The 22,738-nt window shown below is 39.4% G+C and overlaps 3 protein-coding genes and 2 long non-coding RNA genes across 7 annotated transcripts in view; all 5 read right to left on the bottom strand.

Moving 5' to 3' along the window:
- The window catches only part of adarb1b (adenosine deaminase RNA specific B1b), a 101,403-nt gene extending 96,505 nt beyond the window's left edge, over positions 1–4,898 (bottom strand). For all 3 annotated transcript variants that reach the window (XM_041057310.1, XM_041057309.1, XM_041057314.1), the window contains exon 1: positions 4,745–4,898. The gene's annotated coding sequence lies outside the window, so the exon portion shown is untranslated. The remainder of the gene's footprint in view (positions 1–4,744) is intronic.
- Positions 4,899–7,735: 2,837 nt separating this feature from the next.
- On the bottom strand, positions 7,736–8,668 carry LOC121194562 (olfactory receptor 142-like). Its single transcript, XM_041057499.1, has one exon. It carries the CDS (start codon positions 8,666–8,668, stop codon positions 7,736–7,738), a length of 933 nt encoding a protein of 310 aa, XP_040913433.1.
- A 2,200-nt stretch (positions 8,669–10,868) lies between these two features.
- LOC121194418 (olfactory receptor 142-like) lies at positions 10,869–11,801 on the bottom strand. The gene has a single exon (XM_041057296.1). The coding sequence runs from the start codon at positions 11,799–11,801 to the stop codon at positions 10,869–10,871; it is 933 nt and encodes a 310-aa protein (XP_040913230.1).
- A 6,405-nt stretch (positions 11,802–18,206) lies between these two features.
- LOC121194647 lies at positions 18,207–18,896 on the bottom strand. The gene is made up of 2 exons (XR_005895396.1): positions 18,810–18,896; positions 18,207–18,714 (listed from the first exon to the last, which is right to left on the bottom strand). It is a non-coding gene; the product is annotated as an uncharacterized LOC121194647 (long non-coding RNA).
- Positions 18,897–19,332: 436 nt separating this feature from the next.
- Positions 19,333–20,279, bottom strand: LOC121194646. The gene is made up of 3 exons (XR_005895395.1): positions 20,185–20,279; positions 20,061–20,082; positions 19,333–19,482 (listed from the first exon to the last, which is right to left on the bottom strand). It is a non-coding gene; the product is annotated as an uncharacterized LOC121194646 (long non-coding RNA).
- Between the last annotated feature and the right edge of the window lie 2,459 nt (positions 20,280–22,738).

Genomic DNA, 22,738 nt, shown 5'->3' with positions numbered 1-22,738 from the left:
TTTCATATCAGGTTCAAAATGATGGACTATGAACTTTGGCAGATTATAGTGTGCTCATGTAGAAAGCCATTACTCACAGTAAGACGTTGACTGGGAAATTAAGTTTTTACGACCTTTAAACCAGTAGTTTCAAAGAACACAGACAAATCTGGGTACAATTTAGGAAAAGTTATGACCCAAACAGTCACCTCCAAATGTGCATATGTGTTTCAACCTGGTTCAGCTTTAACCAATTATACTTTCAGCATTCACTTCCATTTTGGAAAAATTGTTTCAGTCTGGGGATCCGTTCAAAAACTTTTCTAACTGTCTGAGCGATCGCACTGCCTGCTCCATCAGGACTTGATGTACAGCTGTGGCTAACAGCTTCACCACGTGCGTGACTCCTCTGTGTCCCCTCCACAACAAACCCAACAGATTTTCTCTCAAGCACTGGGACCACTGCAGACGCACTGCTGGCTAGTACTGCCCTGTCTGTCATTTAGAGCTCAAGGTATTTTAATCTCTAAACTGATTACGGGTTATGAGCAACCTCTTTGCTTTTTCAAATGAAACAGTGTGCAGCTCATTTATATTCTTTCCTCTTAACACTGAGTTTAACAACAAGTGGAAGGAACTTTTCTCGTATTTGGTGTTGGGTAACTCAAAACAGAAGAGATAGGAAGGTGGGGAGACTGCCAAGTGTCACACACCACTGACTGGTTGATGCAACACCATGAAATACCAGCTGATGTTTACATAAGTCAATTACTAATTGAGAGAAGACGAAAACAGGATGCCTGGTGGTGTGTTTCAGGAAAAGTACATGGGACAAAGGATTAATAGTAGTTAGCCAAAAATGGCATGCACATGGCCACTGATAAGGAGAGCAAGGGAAGTCAAGAGAGAGGGTCCATCTATTAAGAAATGTATTCATTTCAAATAGTTCAATAGTTCAAGCAAAGTGCTTTTAAACAAAAGCAACATGAAATAATGTTCCTGCTTGTAATTACAACACTGTTGACTGGAAAACCATTTGTCCAGTGCAGATAGACCGCTTGTTTTTCATCCACCTTCCTGTTTATGGCATTGTTCATGACACGTTGTATAATCACTCTTTGGCTACAGGAAGTCAAATCAACCAAACGTGGTCCTACCAGCCTTACGATAAGACTGGACTGACATCTGTTCTTGCAGCATTAACAATGTCCTGCCAAGGAAAGCAAATACATTCAGGAAGACATCCAGAGCGAAGGCAGCCAGTGTGACTTTGTTATTTTGCTTTCAAACAAGCACCGGGCGCTCTAGCAGGTGCTGTTCTCGCCAAAGCGACAATTTGCCCAAATTCTGTGCCAGACAGGTGCTCATATGGTCTGCAAACACCAGACTTCCTGACAGTGTGACAATCATTAAAATACCAAACTAGCTTAGAGACACGAAGAAGGGAAAGCAAAGTGACTCAGACTGTCAAACAAAACATGCCCCCTCTCTGAGGCTCGATCATCAGTTTTAGAGGTCGTATTCAGGTCATCAGTCGTGTTTTTTTGTGTTTTTTTATTAAGACCATATCAGCTGAAGGTGAGCTACAACAACTGCATCAGGGTAACAGAGTAATAGGATGTGTATTCAGCAGCTTATCACAATAATGACTGACACTGAGCCTGTGTGGTTTCCTTCAAATATGTATCCTCGTCCGCATCAAGCACAGAAAGCAAATCCTGAGGAAACACATTGTCTTTTTATAGTGCCTCATCCCCATGATGTAGCAATGGTGTGTGCATCAGGGCTCGAACAACAGTGTCCTCAGGGCAGGGAACATATGGATCTGTGGCAGAAGCTGCTATGTCACATGGGGCTATGTGAAGGTGACGGCTCCGATTTTTTGTGGCCTCCAGTTATGCATAATAACAGCTTTTAAAGGAGACCAGGGTTCCCCTTTCCTCTGACAACAACCAACAATTTATTAGCATGAGTAGCAGCAGTCGCAGCCTCTCCTCTGCTGCTGCTGCTGCTGCTGCATGGGCCCACTAACACAGAGCCAGTGCAGCATCTCAGCTGCATGCAGCTTTCCTGAGCAGGCACAATGCAGCAAAGCTCAGTGAACTTCACTCACACACACACTGTTAGTTTGGAACAGTACCCTCGGTGCCTAGTCTAAGCTGTTTCCCCCTCTTTAAACTTGTCACCTCAGCACACGGAACAGTGCTGCAGCAGTTTTGAGGAATATACAGCGAGGCCTCGTGTAGCCGGCCCTTCAACTTAGCTTTGATCAGTCTTTGCTAAGGTTGCCCCTGGCAGTGTTTTGTTTTAGCTGACTACTGCAACCGGATTTTGCAAAAACCTCAATTACTGCCTTTAACTCAGCAAATCAGCAAAATTGCTTTCCCCGCACAGCTGCAAACAGATTCAATCATTCCGCATAATTTCTTTCAACGCAAACTCCGTGTTTGGCGGCGAAACGCTTCTGCTGCATTGTTGTTCTGCAAAATTATCCCACTATGCTGCCATGTTTAAAAGGAAAATGTGAGTGTTTGTTACTTGTTTGAGCCAAGTCTCACAGCCCACCACTAACTCTTCTTTAGGACTGGGGCACCTTCAAAGGGAAACACCACTCAACTAAAGGGCAAACACTGATACCATCACAAAGGAGATTTTTCATAATCACACACACACAGAGGTGTTTGTGCTAGTTGTGTGTGTAAAGCAATACAGTTCAGCAACCACCATGAAGGCAGAATTTACAGTAGGACCGTTGTACTAGACTCCATCACTTCAGCTAGGTGTACCTAATAAACTGCCAACTGAATGTAAGTCAAATACTAGTTAGCATGGTAAGATGCTTGAAAACAAGCACATGCAGTCCACTCTGAGGCTTTCAACCCTTCATGTTCCAGGGATCCCCTTCTTAAAACTCCTAAATTTACCCCTGCGCATAGAACACCACTACTAAAGACACACAAAAAACAAGGCCGTTGAAAATGAGTGGTACCTTGCCAGCATAAACACAAGAATAAACACTGGGATGTCCGTAATAGGTGAAAACCTGTTTAAGGTGTGGTTAACAGACATCTGTCCCCTTCAAGACAAACACTCTCAGCCTTCTTGTAACTGCCAGTGTGTGCTGTGTTGAGTACTGCAAACCAGTGGCTTGTTGACAAAGTTAGTTAATACAGGTTATCGCCATTAATTTATCTATTGTGCTGAATCTTAATAAGTTGAACTTGTAACTGCAACAATTAACATCAAGCATTGTCCCTTTTTAGGCAACGCATCCAAAACTTTTTACTATCAAAATTCATGACAGAGCCAAACCCTGTCAATAAGTGCTTCACAAAAAGGGCAGATTTCATGCTTCACAGTTTCGATCAGATTTTGTTGCACATTTTTAATTTATTGATACTATCAGCACAGGTTACACAATTCCAACGCAACACCAGAGATACAGAGTTGCTCCTGTGACCCCATCACACAGAAAAATGTTATAACTTTACACACTTTCTCAATCAGATTTTTTTTTTTTAAGTCTCAAATATTGATATTGGTTATCAGTCTGCAAAATTCAGTACTGGTTGGGCGACAGTTCTGACTAAAGCTGTTAAAAAACTTCCACTAGGTCCTCATCTATTTAGTTGTTCTGTTCTGTTCAGCATCGGATTATGTACGAGCAATGTAATGCATTGCATGCATGACAGATAAAGGCAGTTGTTCACTCTAATAGTAGCTGAATGACCAGTGGATTACTGCCTTCTTGTTTTTGCTGACAGATGATGGTTATGAAGGATTTTACTTAAACGTTGCATCAAGAACATGACTTTGGGGAAGTTGGGAAGTTGCTCGTAAAACTACTAAATTAAAATTTTCTCCTGCTTTGTGAAAAAAAAAAAATTTCACAGCAAAAAGTTTGATAATTGTTTATACTGAGAGTATAGGATAATTACAACCCAATAAAAAATTCCATCAATCCGTGATCAATAAATGATCCATCTGGCTTCACCTTGACACACTGCTTTCAGCAGGACAGCGGGTCACTTCAGGAAAACTGGTGGCTCCATCTGCCTTAGAGCTGAGCAGTGTGTTGGGAAAAAAGAAACAGCTCAATAAAATACCTGAGGAAGATGTGCACAGAGAAGTACACTGAAGAGAAACTCTTTCCCACATGAAACAAACATGCAATGTGGTCATTTTCTGGATTCATCATTTGCATTAATTTTATGCATAATTACATCAATATCATATTTAATCTTTGCAAAAGAGGATTCAGATTAAGTGTCGCTGACTTCTGAATCATCCTGCTGTTTTCCTTTTTTTATTTCTCCTCGCTGTCTAAGGGGGGGTGGACTTGCAATCGTGTGTCCACAGACAAGATCAGATCTGAATCCTGCAAGGCATACCTGCATAACACTTCGCTGTGCTGCAGCAGCAGCTAGCATAGCCTTAATATTACTGTATCTCTGTGAATTGTACATGATGCAGTCTCCCGGGTAGACCTCCACAGGCACCACTGACAGGGTAAAGCTGAGGTAAGATGACAGCCATAAATCCCACAGTCGCGCTTCACAGACACAAGGTGATAACACGGCGCTTTTAAGTAAATATTTTGGTTAAACACTGCTGTCATTTTGACCGGCGAGTCCCCACGTCTGCGCTGCTCCAGAGGATTACCAGCCTAATATTACATAAACACAACCGGAACCCAAATCATTTCAGCAACCCCGTTTATTTCATCCTCCGCAGCCCCAAAATAACACTCGAAAAGGCTACTGACCGTTCGTGCGGCGAGGGAAAGTTGGGATTTCCGGACAGGTTGAAATCTTCTCCGCCACTTCACTTGAAAACACAGGCGTCTGTTTTCCTCCGTGTCGTCGCTGCAGTTGGAGAAAAATGAACACAGGCTCAGAGCGGTTGTACGGTCGCATGTACTGCAGTGTTCACAGTCTGCTGTCGGCCCCCTTCTTCTTCATGACAGCCCGTCGCGGTTGGTAACGGGGGTGGTGAATTAGCGCCCCCCTGTGGCGCGGAGTGAGCGGTCAGCCAGGACTGCGCTACCACCACAGGCGACGGACTCCCTCGACGACTCAGTGTAAAGTCACCGTCAGTAACGCTGACGTCCGCTGAGGATTTTCAAAATAAATTAAGTGACTTCCAAAGACAGAAGAAAATGTGAAAATAACCGTTGTGGGATTCAAGGATCAGTTGCAATGACCGTAGCATGTTTTCATAAAAAGGCATCAAGATCCTATTTTAGAATTAAAACCTGGTCTGTCGCCCGGTTAGCTCAGTTAGCTCAGTTGATAGAGGACGAGGCTCAATCTCTGGGGGTCGTGGGTTTGACCCCGACTCTAGGCGGCACCACCTTCCATGGGCCCCTCACCCGGTGGTGCCGTAGGACTTTGGTGCATTGTGGACTGGGCGGCAGGCCTGGGCCCAGACCCAGATAAGCGGAAGATGATGACAAAATGTCATGCCAAAATCTGGTCTGCATAAAGCACTAAACTTTGAGATAACATGGATAAGAAACATGATGATGCTATAAAATCATACCTACAGAATCTGGGACAACATAAAACAACAGAGCTTTCAGTATCATATCTAAACTGCAGTTATTTGCACCTATTTGTTCTGGCTATTAATCTATATGTAATATGGTGTGTATATTTCACACCACAGCCTTTCATTAATCCTTTCCCTGCATCTTTCTTTTAATATTGATGTATCACTTTATCATGGGCAATGGCAACTCAATATTTTACAAGGTATATACAAATTAATGACAAAATACTTCAAAGAAAGAAAATAACACAATAGCAACTGGTAGGCCACTACTTGCTCCCACAGCCTTCATATTCTCCACTCACATGTTCCACAGCAGGAATAACTGTAGTTTACCAGACCATTAGCACAATCCAAGTCCAAATCCAACAGTAATACAATTTGAGCAAAACAGCCTGCAGCTTAATGGGCTACATAGTTTTAATCTCTGTGTTAGAGACATATTTGGGGCTATAATTCAGAATGGTGTTAACCAAGAGAAACACACTAACTTTTTGACATGATAGAGTGGTACATTGCTGGACATTACTTTTATCCAGGATTATGGTCACAGTAAGATGCCTGTTATGGCTGTTTTTGACTACTTGCTCATCTTTGGACATAGATTTTTACCTGCTCCTTTAGCCGTTTGCCTGGTTCATCTTTCTTTTATTGGCCAGGAAGCCAGAAACATTAGTCCGTAACTGCTGGATGTGTGAATAATAATAATAATACTTTGCTAACAAGTTCCCTAAAGAAACTTAAAAAGGAAGCTATAATTATTTCCTTTTTTATGTGAAAGAAATAGAGAAGACATAGTAAAATGAAATGCAAAGTAATTTTGTTTAGTGGAGTGTTAACTGGAGCTGTGGTTTTGGCATATTTTGTCTGACAGATCTTACATCTTGGAGATCAGCAGGGTTGTCTCCCCTCGGGTTCTTTCATTTGTTTGGCAAGATGTCACTCCAATTGTGACAACCTTATGTAGAGGGGCACATGCCAGGATAATATCACATGCACTTTCTGAGGTCACTTAAGGTTGAACCTAACAAATACTCACAAAAGCAAACAAGGTGCATGCCAGGTCTCTTTTTGAAAATGTCAAATGCATGTAAAATATTTTTTAAACATGGGAGTGCCAGTAAATAACAGTACATATAAATACATCAGCTATCAATATTTTGTAAAGAAGACAATTGGGCAGAAATGAAGCAATGCAAATGTCAGTTGTCAACTGCAATTTCAACATGGAAAAATGCACTATAAGTGAGTCAGCAAAGCTTGAATTTAAACAAGAAAAAGGAGCTCAGTTGCAGTCTGGAGTCAATTTAATCATAAAATAAGATAATAGTAGATTAAAACCAGTGGAAAAATGTGGCGTTGATGAACAACACAAAGAATATTTCAGCCAACATCTTAAAAATTAAGGATCTCAGAAGAAGGATCTGAAAAATCCTGACAAAACCATGACCAGTGAATATTTACGTAAATGTCACGTTATCAGCAAACATTAAATGTAGACACTGTGAAAATTCTCTGTCTTCCCTTTGTGTACTAAATGACTGGGAGAGAAACAGTGTCTGAGTCTGAAGGTCTATCTTCAGCTCATCTGAAACATAAAAGAGTTTACTCTGAAAACTGAGATAATAAATTACACTTCTTTTTACAATGCAGATACAGGTAATTCCTCTGTCTTTGACCCTGTTGTCGTAAAATCGTTTCTTTGTCCCAGATACTTAGTTAACCTGAGTTAATCTGTTAAATATTATATTTACCTTAGATATTCTTTTTCATTTCAGCTGACAGGCAAAGTAACCCACAAGTATACAAAAACTTTGAGAGGTTTCAGGTTTTATACTTAATTGCATTCATTTTATTCTTAAATAATAATGATATTGCATTTAATATAAAGTGCAAAGATATTCAGTAACAGTTTAACAGTTTGGTTTACAAGGATCATCTGAGATATGCACATGTATAATTAAACACTGCACAACTGTCAAGAGCTCATACACAAAAAGTAGGAATTTGGTTCCAACACCCAAACCTCATGAATAAAGATTAAAATTTTAAAAGAAAATAAAAATGTGAATTTAATACAATGCAAGCTTTCTGTTATACATTTGTCAAGGCATGCAAGGAGATTTAATTGTGCAATGGATATTCAAAATCAGTGCATTATTATTATTTTTTTTTATTTCAGTTTTCTCACTATGTAAGACAAACGTCATTTAATATTAAACGTAATATGACCCAGAATCCTGTTCCGAATTTTGGTCAATTTGAAACCATAAATGAGAGGATTCGTAATGGGAGGTATAACAAGAAATTCTATAGCAACAAAGTTTTGAAGGGTTTCAGGAAAACCTTGTAAACCAAATCGCATAGTCATGACATCAAAGAGTATAGTCATAAGAAAAGTGAGTAAGGAGATTAAATGTGGCACACATGTTTGCATGAACTTGGCCCTGTTTTCTATAGAACTGACACATGTTTTAATGAGATACATGTAGGACCAAATGATGAAAAAACCATGACATACGTAAATTATTATTGTAATGTATGCAACTATGCTATTAACAATAGTTTCAGTTGGGAAACAGGCAAGTTTAACAATAATCCAATTCACACAAAAGAGCCTGGCAATGTGTGGGCTGCACAGTTTTAATCTAGACGTTAGACAAATATTTGTGGCTATAATGCAGAAAGGCGTTAACCAAGAGAAACACACCAACTTGAAGAGTCTTTGCTTCGACATGACAGAGTGGTATTCCAGTGGTCGACATATAGCCACATATCTGTCATAGGCCATCACTGCAAGAATAGACAGGTCACTGCAGGCAAACGAGTACATTACTAGAGCCTGAACAAGGCAACCAGAATAAGAGATGACATGAACAGGAGAGAGCAGATCCCAGAGAAATTTGGGGTAGAAACCTGTTGTCCCATAAAGTCCATTCATGCAAAAAGTGCACAATAGAATATACATTGGTTCATGGAGGTTTTTATCCAAGATGATGGTCAAAATAAGAGAAATATTTACCAGCAAAATGATGCAATAACACAGGAAAGTGAGAGAGAAGAGAGTAAATCGCTGGTTCTTTGTTTCATTTAAACCTGAAAGAAAAAACATTGTTACGAAAGAAACATTCTCCCTCATGGTTAGAAAAAAGTTTTTTTTTTTCTTGTGAAGGGTAGGTCAGCTCCTAACAGTGTCTGCTCTCTCTTCTCACTGTTGTTAATATCATGTCTGACTATAACAACTATAGCAAGGTGGGATTTGAAACCAGCCAATCGCCGTTGTGAAAGATGCTTTCCTTTTTTTTTCAGCGTGCTGTGACCTCCTGTATGAGCAATACACAAAATAAAAAACAAAACCTGAAAACCTGAAACCTAAAGTTGAAATTTTTTTGGTTTGCTGTTAGGTCCAAATGTATCATTGTCATCACCTGAACAATATGATTTCTTAAGCAGAAAGATTTTTTTTTTTAAGCAGATTTTTCTGCTGCTGTCTTTGTTTCCGTTTTCTGAACATCTTAAATATAGCAAATGGATAAGGTCAATGACACTGACACGAACGACAATAATGAAAACGAATAAGACATCAGATCAATGAATATTCAGTTTTCCAGCAGGGGATGCTGTTCATCTGTTAATGAGCACAAAGTCGTGTTGATAAGAAAAAGGGACTGTGTTCATTTCCCCTCTAAATTTATGTTTGATTCCTCATTTCAGAGTCTTCTACCAAACATCTACAGCAGTTGGTATAAACTGAAACGGTTTTTGATTTTAAAAGTTAAACAGCCTTTACTTTGTTAGCACAGATTTTTTTTTTCTTTTTATCTCATCCACATACAATACTGTGTTCTGTGCACATGATATGGAAAGCGTTTGCAAAAATTTTCTTGTTCCCGCAAGATAAGAAAATCTCATCTCTCAGGGTGATGAGGGCTCTGTTATGTTCTGCGGGACTAAAGCAAAAAGACCAGCTGAGACCTGTACCAGCTAAATGAACTTTATTTTTCTTATTTATTGCAAACAAACAGAAAGTCAATTTTCATATAGAGTTTCATTATTTCCTAAAGAGAAGAGACAACCCAGCGCCGCTCCTCTTCAGTGGCAGACAAATGTTAAGCTTTTGTAACAGTGTCTTACAGATGGTAATGGTTGTTCTGGCTTTAATGCCCTAAAACCCTGTAAATGTTGATGGATTTTCACCATGTATATATATATATTTCTTTTTTATAGAATATTTAGAGTGTTACAGAACCTTCTTGTAACAAATTAGACAGAACATGTGCTTTGTGTGGCAGATTACTCCAGATCATTTGGATTATTTTGATAATTAAAGTTGTATGAAATTAACTGCAACCTGCTTTTCCAATAACACGAAAGGACAATAGTGAAAATAATGGGCTGTGTTAAATAAGGCAGGGTTTCACACTGCTGGGCTTTCAAATGATGCCTTTTTTTAAATTCAGTCTATGTAAAATGTTCCTACTTTATGTTTTCTGTGAAACATTACAAACACTACATTGAAATGTACCTTTTTTAATACTTATATAAAAAGCTCCATAAAGTAATTAATGTTGTTGTATGATTTTTGCAGTTTTTTGTTGTTGTTGTTGTTATTTTTTATTGGCTCAAATTGAATTAGGTGTGTACACTGAAATAGTTTTAAATCTAACTTGCAGGTCTTCTAATAAAGACCTGTTAAGTCCCCATGTAGATTAAAATGTTTGCCCTTCCTCCCCAGAGAAGACCCATGAAATTATTGTGAAATCCAAACAGCTGTTGCACCCAAACCTGTAAGAGTGGCTTTTAAAGGTCTGATATACTGAAATATAGTAGCAGACATATTTATTCTTTTAGTTCCACTTAAAGCTTATAACTAGCAATTATAACAACACCATATAAATCAACAGGTATGTTTGTACATCTCTGTGCTGACAAAAAAAAAATTGTGAACAAAATATAATGGATGACAGAAGTGAGTGTATTAATGATTATCATTTCATGATATCTTACATTTAACAATTCCAAACAAATGCAGTACAGAGCATTGGCCAGCAGATGTCACTATGCTGACTGTATCAACTGATTCAAACCATTTTCAGCCTTTCCACATACATCTGTGCAGAAGCAGGGAACAGCAGCACAAGTGTGTTAACCTTTAAGCCATACTATGTAAAATGAGCCTCAGATCTGGGAGTCACATCTCAGTACTGTAAATCACAGACAACAAAGAGCAGTAGGCCATGATGGAGCCAGACAGAGATTTTTTCTGCAGAAAATGTTTGTCTTCGTCAAACAGGTTAAACATGAATCTATTTATTCTTGAAATAAGCAAAACCAAAAAGTTATTTGTTTTTTAAAGGAATAACTTCCAGAATCCTGTTCCGAATTTTGGTCAATTTGAAACCATAAATGAGAGGATTCGTAATGGGAGGTATAATAAGAAATTCTATAGCAACAAAGTTTTGAAGGGTTTCAGGAAAACCTTGTAAACCAAATCGCATAGTCATGACATCAAAGAGTACAGTCACAATAAAAGTGAGTAAGGAGATTAAATGTGGCACACATGTTTGCATGAACTTGGCCCTGTTTTCTATAGAACTGACACATGTTTTAATGAGATACATGTAGGACCAAATGATGAAAAAACCATGAAACCCATAAATGAGTATTGTAATGTATGCAACTATGCTATTAACAATAGTGTCAGATGGGAAACAGGCAAGTTTAACAATAATCCAATTCACACAAAAGAGCCTGGCAATGTGTGGGCTGCACAGTTTTAATCTAGACGTTAGACAAATATTTGTGGCTATAATGCAGAAAGGCGTTAACCAAGAGAAACACACCAACTTGAAGAGTCTTTGCTTTGACATGACAGAGTGGTATTCCAGTGGTCGACATATAGCCACATATCTGTCATAGGCCATCACTGCAAGAATAGACAGGTCACTGCAGGCAAACGAGTACATTACTAGAGCCTGAACAAGGCAACCAGAATAAGAGATGACATGAACAGGAGAGAGCAGATCCCAGAGAAATTTGGGGTAGAAGCCTGTTGTCCCATAAAGTCCATTCATGCAAAAAGTGCACAATAGAATATACATTGGTTCATGGAGGTTTTTATCCAAGATGATGGTCAAAATAAGAGAAATATTTACCAGCAAAATGATGCAATAACACAGGAAAGTGAGAGAAAAGAGAGTAAATCGCTGGTTCTTTGTCTCATTTAAACCTGAAAGGTATAATATCCTTATTACAGAAACATTATCCATCATGGGTAGATTTTTGTTCCCTGTGTAATGTACCTACATGATTAACACAGAGTCTGTCCCCTCGTCTCACTGTTATTAATATCTTTTAATATCTTGAATACAGCAGCGCACAAGCTGGGAATACAAACCGACCAATCAGTGGTCTGGAAACACTTTCATCATGAAGCACCAGCCTAAAAGCACTACTGTTTACAAAATGAACAAGATAATACCTGAAGGCAGGACTTGGAGTCCACCAGTGTTGAATTTTTTTTTTGTTGTATCCAAACTAGAGTTCTGCACAGGATCTAAAACTGAGGCCAGAAACCAGCCCATACCCCTGCCTTTCAGGCCCAGTCTGACTGAATCTGCCAAATTTGTGACCTTACAGAAGCAGAAACATCTTTTGCAGCTGACTCAAACAGTCCAAACAGTTCTAATCAGTTGAGTTATGGAGGGAGATAACTGCAACCCCTGTTTTAGCTCCATCCTCATCTGGTAAACAATAAGCCCTGCTCCAACCCAGTACACATGGCTCATCATTCATTGTGTTTTTTTCTAACAACATTCGGCTCCACTTTATCCCCACCCTCATTTACTGACAAGTTTATCCTCTCCTCACATGTCCGTATTCAGTGTGTTGTATGTTAGCATAGCACTGTGATCGCTACACTGTGCATGGCCAGGGAGGTTCCTATCTGTGGTCAGTATATGGTCATAATTTTTCCACAAATTTAAGCACACCAAGTTTTTCATACATTACTGCATGCTAGCTCACCAAGGCAGTGCATAGCTTTGGTAATGATTTGTCCCACTTCACAGTGGGCTTTACTTATCTACTTGAAGTACATAACACTATTAAAGTAGACAATAACCCAATCCAAGCTTATAAAGCTCTAACCCTAACCCTCTATGAGCAGCAGACAGGATTGAGCCAAGGGCTCAAGTTTAACCATTAAGCAATCTGAAATTTCTCTCAAGGTTACCTGAATCATTCTCTGTGCTCTTGATGCATCTTAATAAATTTTGGAAAACATTTCACTATTGGTATTTAAGAGATGGACTTGGAAGCTAATCAAAAGAATTAAAATTAGATGCACATTCTTAATTTTTGCACCTGTATGCACCTTCATGAGCAGTCATCATCACTGTAACGCCATGTTGTGGTGAGGAAATACACAAAAAATACAACAAAGATTGAAAGTCATTGATATCTCAGTATTAACACATTTGAGCGTACATTTTCTGGTTTAGTATATCCACTTCCATTTTATGTTTTTAGAGCGTCTTTGTTATTTGGATGAATGGAGTAACAGCCATGTTGCTAAATAATCTGATGGAAAATAATTGCAGATAGAGTTTTTGCTGTAGGTGGTTTATTGGATGGCAGGTAAATTATATAGTATACTTTCATGCATGTTACAGTAAAGCATTCTTTTTTAAGCAAGTAACAATTTATGATAAACAGTTACAAATTTTTACTTAACATCAGATCTGTTTGGATCCTTGACAAATAAATGTAAAACACACACCATTCTGTCATCACGTAATAAGTGAACACAGAAAAAGAAAACTGGATTATTACTGTAGATAAAACATATAATTTAAAAATGAAAAGACTGTCACTGGTACTGCTGTAATATTCTGTAATAAGAATTATCAGTTTTAACTACAAGAAAACTATATGCGAGTAAATCTACTTTCCATCACACACACCATGCACTGCTTATGTCTCAGTTTGACAGCTCACTTTTAATGTGAAAATTCACAGGTTGACACTTAGCATCTTTCCTTTTAATATGAACTATATTCAAAAATTTGTTGCGAATTTTGGTAAGATTGAATCCATATATAAATGGATTCGCAGCTGGAGAAATAAGTAGAAATTCCATTGCCATAAAATTATTGAGATCTTGATCTAAATCCAGTGACCCAAATCTCATGTACAATAAATCTAAAAGCACAGTTGTTGTAAAAGTGATAAGAGAGATTAAATGTGGCAAGCATGTCTGCATAAACTTCCCCCACTTTTCTTTGGATGATATGCATGTTCTTATCAAGTACATATAAGACCAAATGATAAATACAAAATGTCCAAAATAAAACAACAGATTAAAATATGTGATAGCAGCGTTTGCTTTGGGTGGTGCGCAAGCAAGAGTAACTATCATCCAATTAACACAATAGATCCTCTGTATGTGTGAGCCGCATAACCTTGATCCTAGTAATGTTGCTGTATTCATAAACATACAATAAAGAGGTATGAGCCAGGAGAAAAACACAAAGATGCAGACTCTCTGTTTGCTCATAACTGAATGGTAAACAAGAGGTTGACATATAGCCACATATCTGTCATATGCCATCAGGGTTAAGATAGAAAAATCACAGCAAATTGATGAGTGTATTACAAATCCCTGCAGCATGCATCCAGAGTAGGAAATTACATGAGACGACAGAAGATCCAGAAGGAATTTGGGGTAAAATCCAACAGTTCCGTACAATGCATTGATGCACAGATTACACAAAAAGATATACATTGGCTCATGGAGGTTTTTATCCACAATAATGACAACAATAAGAGCAACATTTCCCAACAGAATCATTAAGTACCACAGTAAAGTTAGCAAGAAGAGGGTAATTCTTTGTTCCAATGGAAAATTTAAACCTGAAAGAGTGAACAGTGTGACAACTGAACTGTTTTCCATCATCTGTAAATTTAATCAGTTTTAAAACATAAGCTTAAACCATCTCACCACATTACATTACCCATGACACCAGCAACCAAAGGAGCAGAGAACTGCTGTGTGTGTGACCATGTGTAGTGAGGGTCCCTTACAATAAATCCTTCTTTAGAAAACAACAACAGTGCCTTGGGATTCAACCAGGCCAATCACTGGGATGTTATAGTCATTGTAGGTGGGACCAAAGAATTAACCAAGTTTTCAACAAGACTTACTAACAATACTATTATTTTACTTAATGATTTATTTATAGAGAGCTTTTCAAGAAACCTAATGATGTTTTACACAATATTTAATAAACAATAAAAAGAACAATAAAAAACAGAACAAGATAATAACACATATAGATACAGATATATTTGTTATTTGTTTTACTGTTGAGTTCAAATATCAGTAACATCAAAACATTGCATCACACATCACACAGTACTGCCTGGCCTCACTACGATACCCAGCCCCCATAAACAGTGCTTCATGTATACCAGGGGTCTTTAACGTTTTTCAGACCGAGGACCCTGAAACTGATGGAGAGATGGAGCAGGGACCCCCTACCCCCCTATATCTTATAAAATTGTGTTTTATATTAAACTGAGCCTAGGGCAATGTATAAACATACCTTGTTATTGTGCATTCAGTACTAAGCTATTCAAACAACGCACAAGTTCATATATTGATGTTTTTATTTTAAACGTGCAAAGTACAGTGAGTAGGGTGGCTGTGCCACTGCCATTTATGAACATAGGTATCTCCTTTTCAAATTGTGTCTGGGATCACAGTTAGCTGCGGGACTGAATAGGCTCTAGGCCAGTTGAATTGTCCCAAATGATTGGCACAGCAGCGAAAGGGACGGGTCCTCCTCTTAGCGTGCAGGAGGCTTGGAGGGACAGGTCTAGTCTCGTGCAGTGAGTGAACCAGTGCCCAGCCTGAGAGAGCTCCTGTGTGTCACTAAATGTGTGCATTTCTGACTGAAAGATAAAATCTTCTGCTTCCATTTATCCATTTGCTAATATGTTTTCATTCATGTTAACGTGTTTTTAAAGACATTTAAACTTGTGGAAAAAAATAAAAACTAGACAATTCCCCTGTGGGAAACCGCGAGAGTGGTGTGCTGTGCTGGCCCATTCATTGTCTGTACTACTACTGTAAAGCACAAACCAAAATATATTCATGACCTTTGTAAATGAAAGAATGACAAAAGGGAGGGTGGGAGAAGACCTTTTTCTATCTATGACGGATAGAAAAGGGTCCGATTCACAGAGGGGAGAGGAATGAGAAAAATGGGCTGGTTTGGAAATCACTGTAGGAAGGAAAGAAAGAAGGGAGGGTAGAAGAAGAATACAGAAAGAATGGATAGATGGGGATGGGGGCACAGAGGGGTTAGGAAAGAGAGGAAAAGAGATAAAAATGAGTAGGAGATCTTAAGAGGAGTAAGGGAGGATAAAGGATGGAAGAATGTCAATAATAGTGTCTCTCTCTCTCTCTCTCTCTCTCTCTCTCTCTCTCTCTCTCTCTCTCTGTGTGTCATTTAAATAAAATTAAATAAAATATTAACAAATTACTTTGGGTCTCTAATTACATCACATTCAGTTATATCATGAACATACTTATCGCAGTTCAACACAGACTGACCAGAGACTGGAAATGACACAGAGCATCAGCTAACAATCAGGAGAGAGCACAATAACAGCTAATACCGACCTCACAGTACAAACTGAGAATGGTAACCTTGGAAACAGCAAGGTTGGAAACCTCATAAGAACCTAAATTTAGAACAATAATTTGCTAAGGTTTCTTCTGTTAAACATACACATAATTCAGATGCCAACACAGATTTGAAATTCATTCATAAAATCATTCAGTAAAAATGCAGCTTTAAGACAGAGTCAGCAACAGCCTAAATGAACAATAACAACTTACAACAGCACTATGTCATATTAGTATCATATACTATGTCATATGAGTCGACTCAGTTTGACCTTATTCACTATATAATGGAGAAGTTCTGGCTAATTGAATCGTGTTAATGACACCAAATTACTGCCACAATGCGAGCACTAAATAAAAGACAATGCAAAGAATTAAACGCTATAAAGTACAAGATTTTCTTCATCCAAGTGAAAAAATTAAATGAGAAACATACAAATAAATCCTTTGACTTCAACCTGTATTTTTTTTTTTTTTTTTTTTTTTTTGAAGATACCATTTCTTTTAAAAAATACAGAGACCAGCACGTGTTCAGACAGTTTCTCCAGGGTTTGGATTCAGGTGTTCAACTTCAAGTATGTCAATAGCACATAGCTCAGTAGGAGCAAATTCATTATTGTTCAACCTGGTAAACTTGACACATCTCACTGTGTTCATCATCACCACTAGATGGAAAATGAAGCAAATATACCCAAAGTGGGTGCATCTTTACAGTCATCTGTTTGAGAAAGCAAACATCAGAAACACATTTACAACCAGATCAGAATAGCAATGTTCTATCAATAATTCCATTTAGTCCAGTAGAAATACAGGCAAGTCATTATCAAAGTCTTGGTCCTAATCAGTTATGACGATCTTAGAGAAGTTATCACCAGGAAATAACAAGCTTAATCAACAGATTAAAAGAATTTACAGGGAAGCACATGTGGAGACAATAAAAAAAAAAAAATTAAAATTAAAATTAAAAAGTTCATTCATTCAGATTCTGATTAAACTAAAATACAGCACCTACTACTACTACTATACATCACTGCATATTCTGCAAATCATCTGTCTGCTTTGGAAATTTGGTGTTTAGGTTGATCTGATCTGTCAATAAAGCTAATGGGGATGGGGATGGGGAGAGGCCAAAATCGACCATATTAGACAGAGAGAGACAGGCCCTAAACAGCCCCAATGCTGGGCCCCCAGATCAACCCCTAGCAGGCTGATTAGAGGGAGGGAGAGAGACAGAAGTGTGAGTCTGTGTGTATGTGTGTGTGAGACAGAGAGAGAGACAGAAGGACAGAGACTGACACAGCAGCCGACACAAGGTAAAGTGATGGCACGGTGGCTGAGCAAACACCAAATATCACATACCTCTTGAAGACTCAAAATAAAAATGGACAGACGGACAGCAGCCAGGTTGGAAGGATGGACAAAGGATGAAAACATTTCTGAGACTTTTTTAAAAGCCTCTACACTCTCAGCTCCCACTCTAGGCTGGAACATTCCACAATACACACCCATTGTATTTTTCCAAAATCACTCATGATCATTAAAAGGGTCACCATTCAAAATCTACACATCACTACACAAAAAGTTGAACACACCTCGAATACACAAGAGTTATGTCTACATTTTAAAGTTTGAATGGTGTTTCTAGGTGAATTATGCCAAAAACGTAGACTTTAAGTATTTTAATTACATGTAATGTTTCCATGCAATTCTATTACACAAATTCAATGTAAAGGTCCCATTTTCTTCAATGTGTTTCTATCATACTAAGTCAGTGTGAATAAATGAAATAACTTATCCCGATCTGATTAAAGTTAATGCAAACTTATGCATAAACTTTATGTGTTTATTCAGTTATCATGTATACAGTTAAGGGGAACTTTCACATAAACTCTATGTACTTATTAGAGTATCATATATACAATAGTAATGCATTTCTAATTGGCTATTCTGTCTTCTGTCATAAATCACAAAGCAAAACACAGCATAGTTGTGAAAACTTTATTGCCAGTAACAACTTCAAAATTACAGCAACATTTAAAAGTGTCTGCACTGTACTGATGCCACTGTTAATTAAAATTAAATAAAGTCAAAGTGGCAATAGAAGATCCAACTGGCAATGTCCAACAAGCCAAACTGTGGCAGGTTCAAATGTCCATCACATTAACTTATCAGCTCACTGAAGCATCTTTATTTTAAGTGTTTGGATCTTTGGGGACAGTTTGTGACCATCCAAGGTCATCAACACTTTCTGGAAGAACTCAAATGTGAACTTGTGTTCCTGGGGATAGCTCGAGTTGAGTGTGTAGATCAATACAAAAAGTGTAACACATCCAAAGAAAATACTTCCCAGGTTGCATAGCAGTTCCACACCCTCAATCACCACTCCAACATCCTCTGGCTTTTCCTCTTCATCAGCACCATCTTTTTCGGATCACATAAAGCCCCATGGTGGTCTACGCGATCTCTCTCTCAGCTTCCTCACTGTTGATGTTCTAATAGTGGAAAGCCAATTTGACAATTTTGAAATAAACTGATAAAACATTGCAAGTTCAAGACTGAAAGTTCACAGTAAAATGCAATTACTGACCAAGTACTCCTAGATTAAAGTATTCCTGTCCTCACTGAGACAGACAAACAGACTTCAAAGTACAGTCCCTCTTGACTACAATGTCTTCACTCTGCAAAAGAATGTATATTAAAACAATCAATTTTCAAGATGCCTTCTACACCTTTCAAGAGGAAAGGTGTAAAGGTGATGATGTAAAGAAAAGGAAAACCCATAGGAGGAAGGAGGAAGAACGGAAAGGAGAAGTAGAAAGATGAAAGACAAAAGAGGGGGGTGGTTAAGGTCAGATGAAGAAAGGTTAATTATAGAAGTTGAAGACACCAAAAAATGGGAAAGGGGTCCTACATCACTCATCCATGAAGGAAAGAAAGAATGGAGGCAAAGCAAGGACAAATTAAGGAATCAGACAGAGGGTGGATGGAAGAAAACAAAAGACAAATGAGGAAAAAAATGAAACAGTAGAAGGTAGATGTGAAAAGGAGATTTCACATGCAAAAAAACACATTTGGCTAAATAATGCAGAGTTTAATGCACTTGCCTTAGCTGTTGGAGCCATTTGGAGTCTGATCTTCCTTCCAGCAGCTCCTCCTCTACTGATGAAGACCTTCATCAAATTAGCTGTGTATTTGTCAAGCTCTGCCCAGAACTTGGCTTGAAGTGGCATCATTGATATATGCAGGAAATCTGCATTTATCTATAAGAGAAACAGTGATGAAAAAGAGGTGTAAATGGGAGATCCAAAGAAGTTATAATTTTCATGCTTAAAAAAGCAAAAGGACAGGACTTGCACACTACTTCAGCAAGCTCTTTTACAACTGACTCATCAACTTGAACACAATGGTTTTTAAGGATGTTAGACAAGCTATTAAATGTGATTGGAACAGATACAGAGCTTAATAGATAGTGTAATTCCTGCAGTAATTCATCAATAGCTGTAAGTATTGATACCACCCACACCCGCTGGAAGTATGTGCACCTATATCAGCTTCAGATTCTACATCTGTGTCTGCAGCACAAAAACCATTATCAGTAACAGAAGTGTCTGATTCCTGTGACCGAGCAACAACAGTGACAACCTCTGCATTAAAATCGTTTAAAGTATGGGGATTATGTTTCCTGTTCTTATGGGTATGAAATGTACTATAGAAGTTAGTTTTAAAAGCACAACCTTTGAACGTGCATGCTACAGTTTCATGTCTCTGTAAATGTTCATTGCATGGACAATCAGAATTTAAGAAAATCATATCTACTTGCTACTGACTTTCCACACACCTTACATTCCCATTCACATGTTCTACCCAGAAAAGAAAAAAGAAAAACAGTATTAACAGAGCTAACATTTGTGCAGAAAACTGTGGCTTAGTTAATAAGGCATTAACAATGCCATCATATGCACTCACCTAATTTGAGAGGCTGCCCATACAAAATACGAGTTCTTTGTTTTTCAGTCTTCTGTGTTGATTTGACCCTGTGATGATGTGCCCTAAGTAATTGAAAAAAAATTACATTTTTAGTTTCCAATCAGGATGAGAAATAGCTACAGAGAGGCGTCATTGCAACCCTAACCCGTCACTGCATTTGTTTGAGCAAGTGTGTGCACAGTATCTTTCTCCAGAAGTTGTTTTTTGCAGCTTTAACCTCTTACCATTCCTGTGAAAACAGTATTAAGCACTGTTCTGAGGCATGCTCAAAGTAAATAATCATTTTTTTAAACCATTTGGACTAGATGCACAAGTTTGAGGTTTTTTGAGGTAGGTAACGATCTGAATTTATACCCCTCAGTCAGAATAGAATAAAAGAAGTCTGAACCCACTGAAAAGGAAGTTGCTTTTTTCCCCCAAACAAATGCCTGCAGATAACTAGGTGTGAGAGTTATTAGCTGCACAACACAATGCCACGACAGGATGAAAACATATGTAGTTAAAATTCAACACTCAGTGACGACAAAACAACTGAAAATTAAAAAATTAATATCCCCCCACGCATTAGTAACGTTAGCCTAGCGCTAGCTATTAGCTGAAGTGCGTTGTACAACAGTACAACAGTATTTTAGCAAATAACGCAGCCTGAGCGGCAGTAGCCCAGTCAGTCTTTTACATTTCGGTAAAATGCGTTGTGCTTGATTAACCAGGGTCGAAACAGTGCTGCTAGCTCGTGCCACAAGCTAACTTCACCAGCCTCTCAAAACTATAAATGTCAAAACAATCTTTGTGAAAGTCGAAAAATTTAAATATCAATACATTTTCCAAAAAGCATTTTACTACCCTTAACGCAGTATGGCCCAAATGATTAAACTTACCTTAAAACTTCAATGCGACATTTGTCCCCCTAAATCAGCCAGAAACACTGCCAAATCTGCCCGTGCAGGAACTGGCCAAACCCACGGTTGATGGCAAGGTGACAACGAAATAACAGGCTGGCACACGCCCACCGCGAGTGTGGTGCCATCCTATTATGTGACCAGGTAAAATAAATTTTACTCGATGTGTTTACATTCCGTTTGCAATGAGCATATTTGCATACTGTTCATTTATTTTGGTCAAATAAAGTTGTAATTTAACACATTTCAGTTACATTTTAATTGAAAATATTGTTTATATTTATAAATTGTTTATAAATCATGTTTATAAGGGGCAAGAATAATTTTTTTGAGTGTACCTCCGCTGACCCCCTGTTGAAGACCTGTGGCTTTGATCATTCGATGATGTCACGAATGATCGAAGGCGCAAGCGCAATAAAGCACGGCATTGATCATTCCATGACATCACAATGACGTCGTACAGGAGCGTATAAATTCAGCACTGCAGTCCGAACACCGCCAGAAGAACATCGCTTACAACACCGAATGCCCAAGGATCAGGACACCTTCTACAACACAGAAGACCAGAGGAGAGGAGCAGCAGGACACCACCAGCAGGACACTGCCTGCAGGAGACCGCCCACAACACGACCAAAGAGGAGCGGCAGGACACCACCAGCAGGACAGCGCCAGCAGGACACTACCTGCAAGACACCACCCACAAGAGGAGAAGCTGGACATCGCCAGCAGGACACCGCCCACAGCACAACCAAAGAGGAGCAGCAGGACACCGCCAGCTGGAAACTGCCAGCAGGGCACCGCCCACAACACGGCCAAAGAGGAGCAGCATGACACCACCAGCAGGACACTTCCCACAACATGACCAAAGAGGAGTAGCAGGACACCACCAGCAGGACACTGCCTGCAGGAGACCGCCCACAACACGACCAAAGAGGAGCGGCAGGACACCACCAGCAGGACACCGCCAACAGGACACTACCTGCAAGACACCACCCACAAGAGGAGAAGCTGGACATCGCCAGCAGGACACCGCCCACAGCACAACCAAAGAGGAGCAGCAGGACACCGCCAGCTGGAAACTGCCAGCAGGACACCGCCCACAACACGGCCAAAGAGGAGCAGCATGACACCACCAGCAGGACACTTCCCACAACATGACCAAAGAGGAGTAGCAGGACACCACCAGCAGGACACTGCCTGCAGGAGACCGCCCACAACACGACCAAAGAGGAGCGGCAGGACACCACCAGCAGGACACTGCCTGCAGGAGACCGCCCACAACACGACCAAAGAAGAGCGGCAGGACACCACCAGCAGGACAGCGCCAGCAGGACACTACCTGCAAGACACCACCCACAAGAGGAGAAGCTGGACATCGCCAGCAGGACACCGCCCACAGCACAACCAAAGAGGAGCAGCAGGACACCGCCAGCTGGAAACTGCCAGCAGGGCACCGCCTGCAGGAGACCGCCCACAACACGACCAAAGAGGAGCGGCAGGACACCACCAGCAGGACACCGCCAGCAGGACACTACCTGCAAGACACCACCCACAAGAGGAGAAGCTGGACATCGCCAGCAGGACACCGCCCACAACACGGCCAAAGAGGAGCAGCATGACACCACCAGCA

This window comes from Toxotes jaculatrix, chromosome 15, assembly GCF_017976425.1.
Source record: "Toxotes jaculatrix isolate fToxJac2 chromosome 15, fToxJac2.pri, whole genome shotgun sequence".
Lineage (NCBI taxonomy): Eukaryota > Metazoa > Chordata > Actinopteri > Toxotidae > Toxotes > Toxotes jaculatrix.
The sequence above is the reverse complement of the archived record's forward strand: the minus strand, read 5'-3'. Positions and strand labels throughout refer to the sequence as shown.

Excerpts from the sequence above, each read along its gene's own strand:
- LOC121194562 (XM_041057499.1), bottom strand. The coding sequence starts at position 8,668 with ATGAGGGAGAATGTTTCTTTCGTAACAATGTTTTTTCTTTCAGGTTTA.
- LOC121194418 (XM_041057296.1), bottom strand. The coding sequence starts at position 11,801 with ATGATGGATAATGTTTCTGTAATAAGGATATTATACCTTTCAGGTTTA.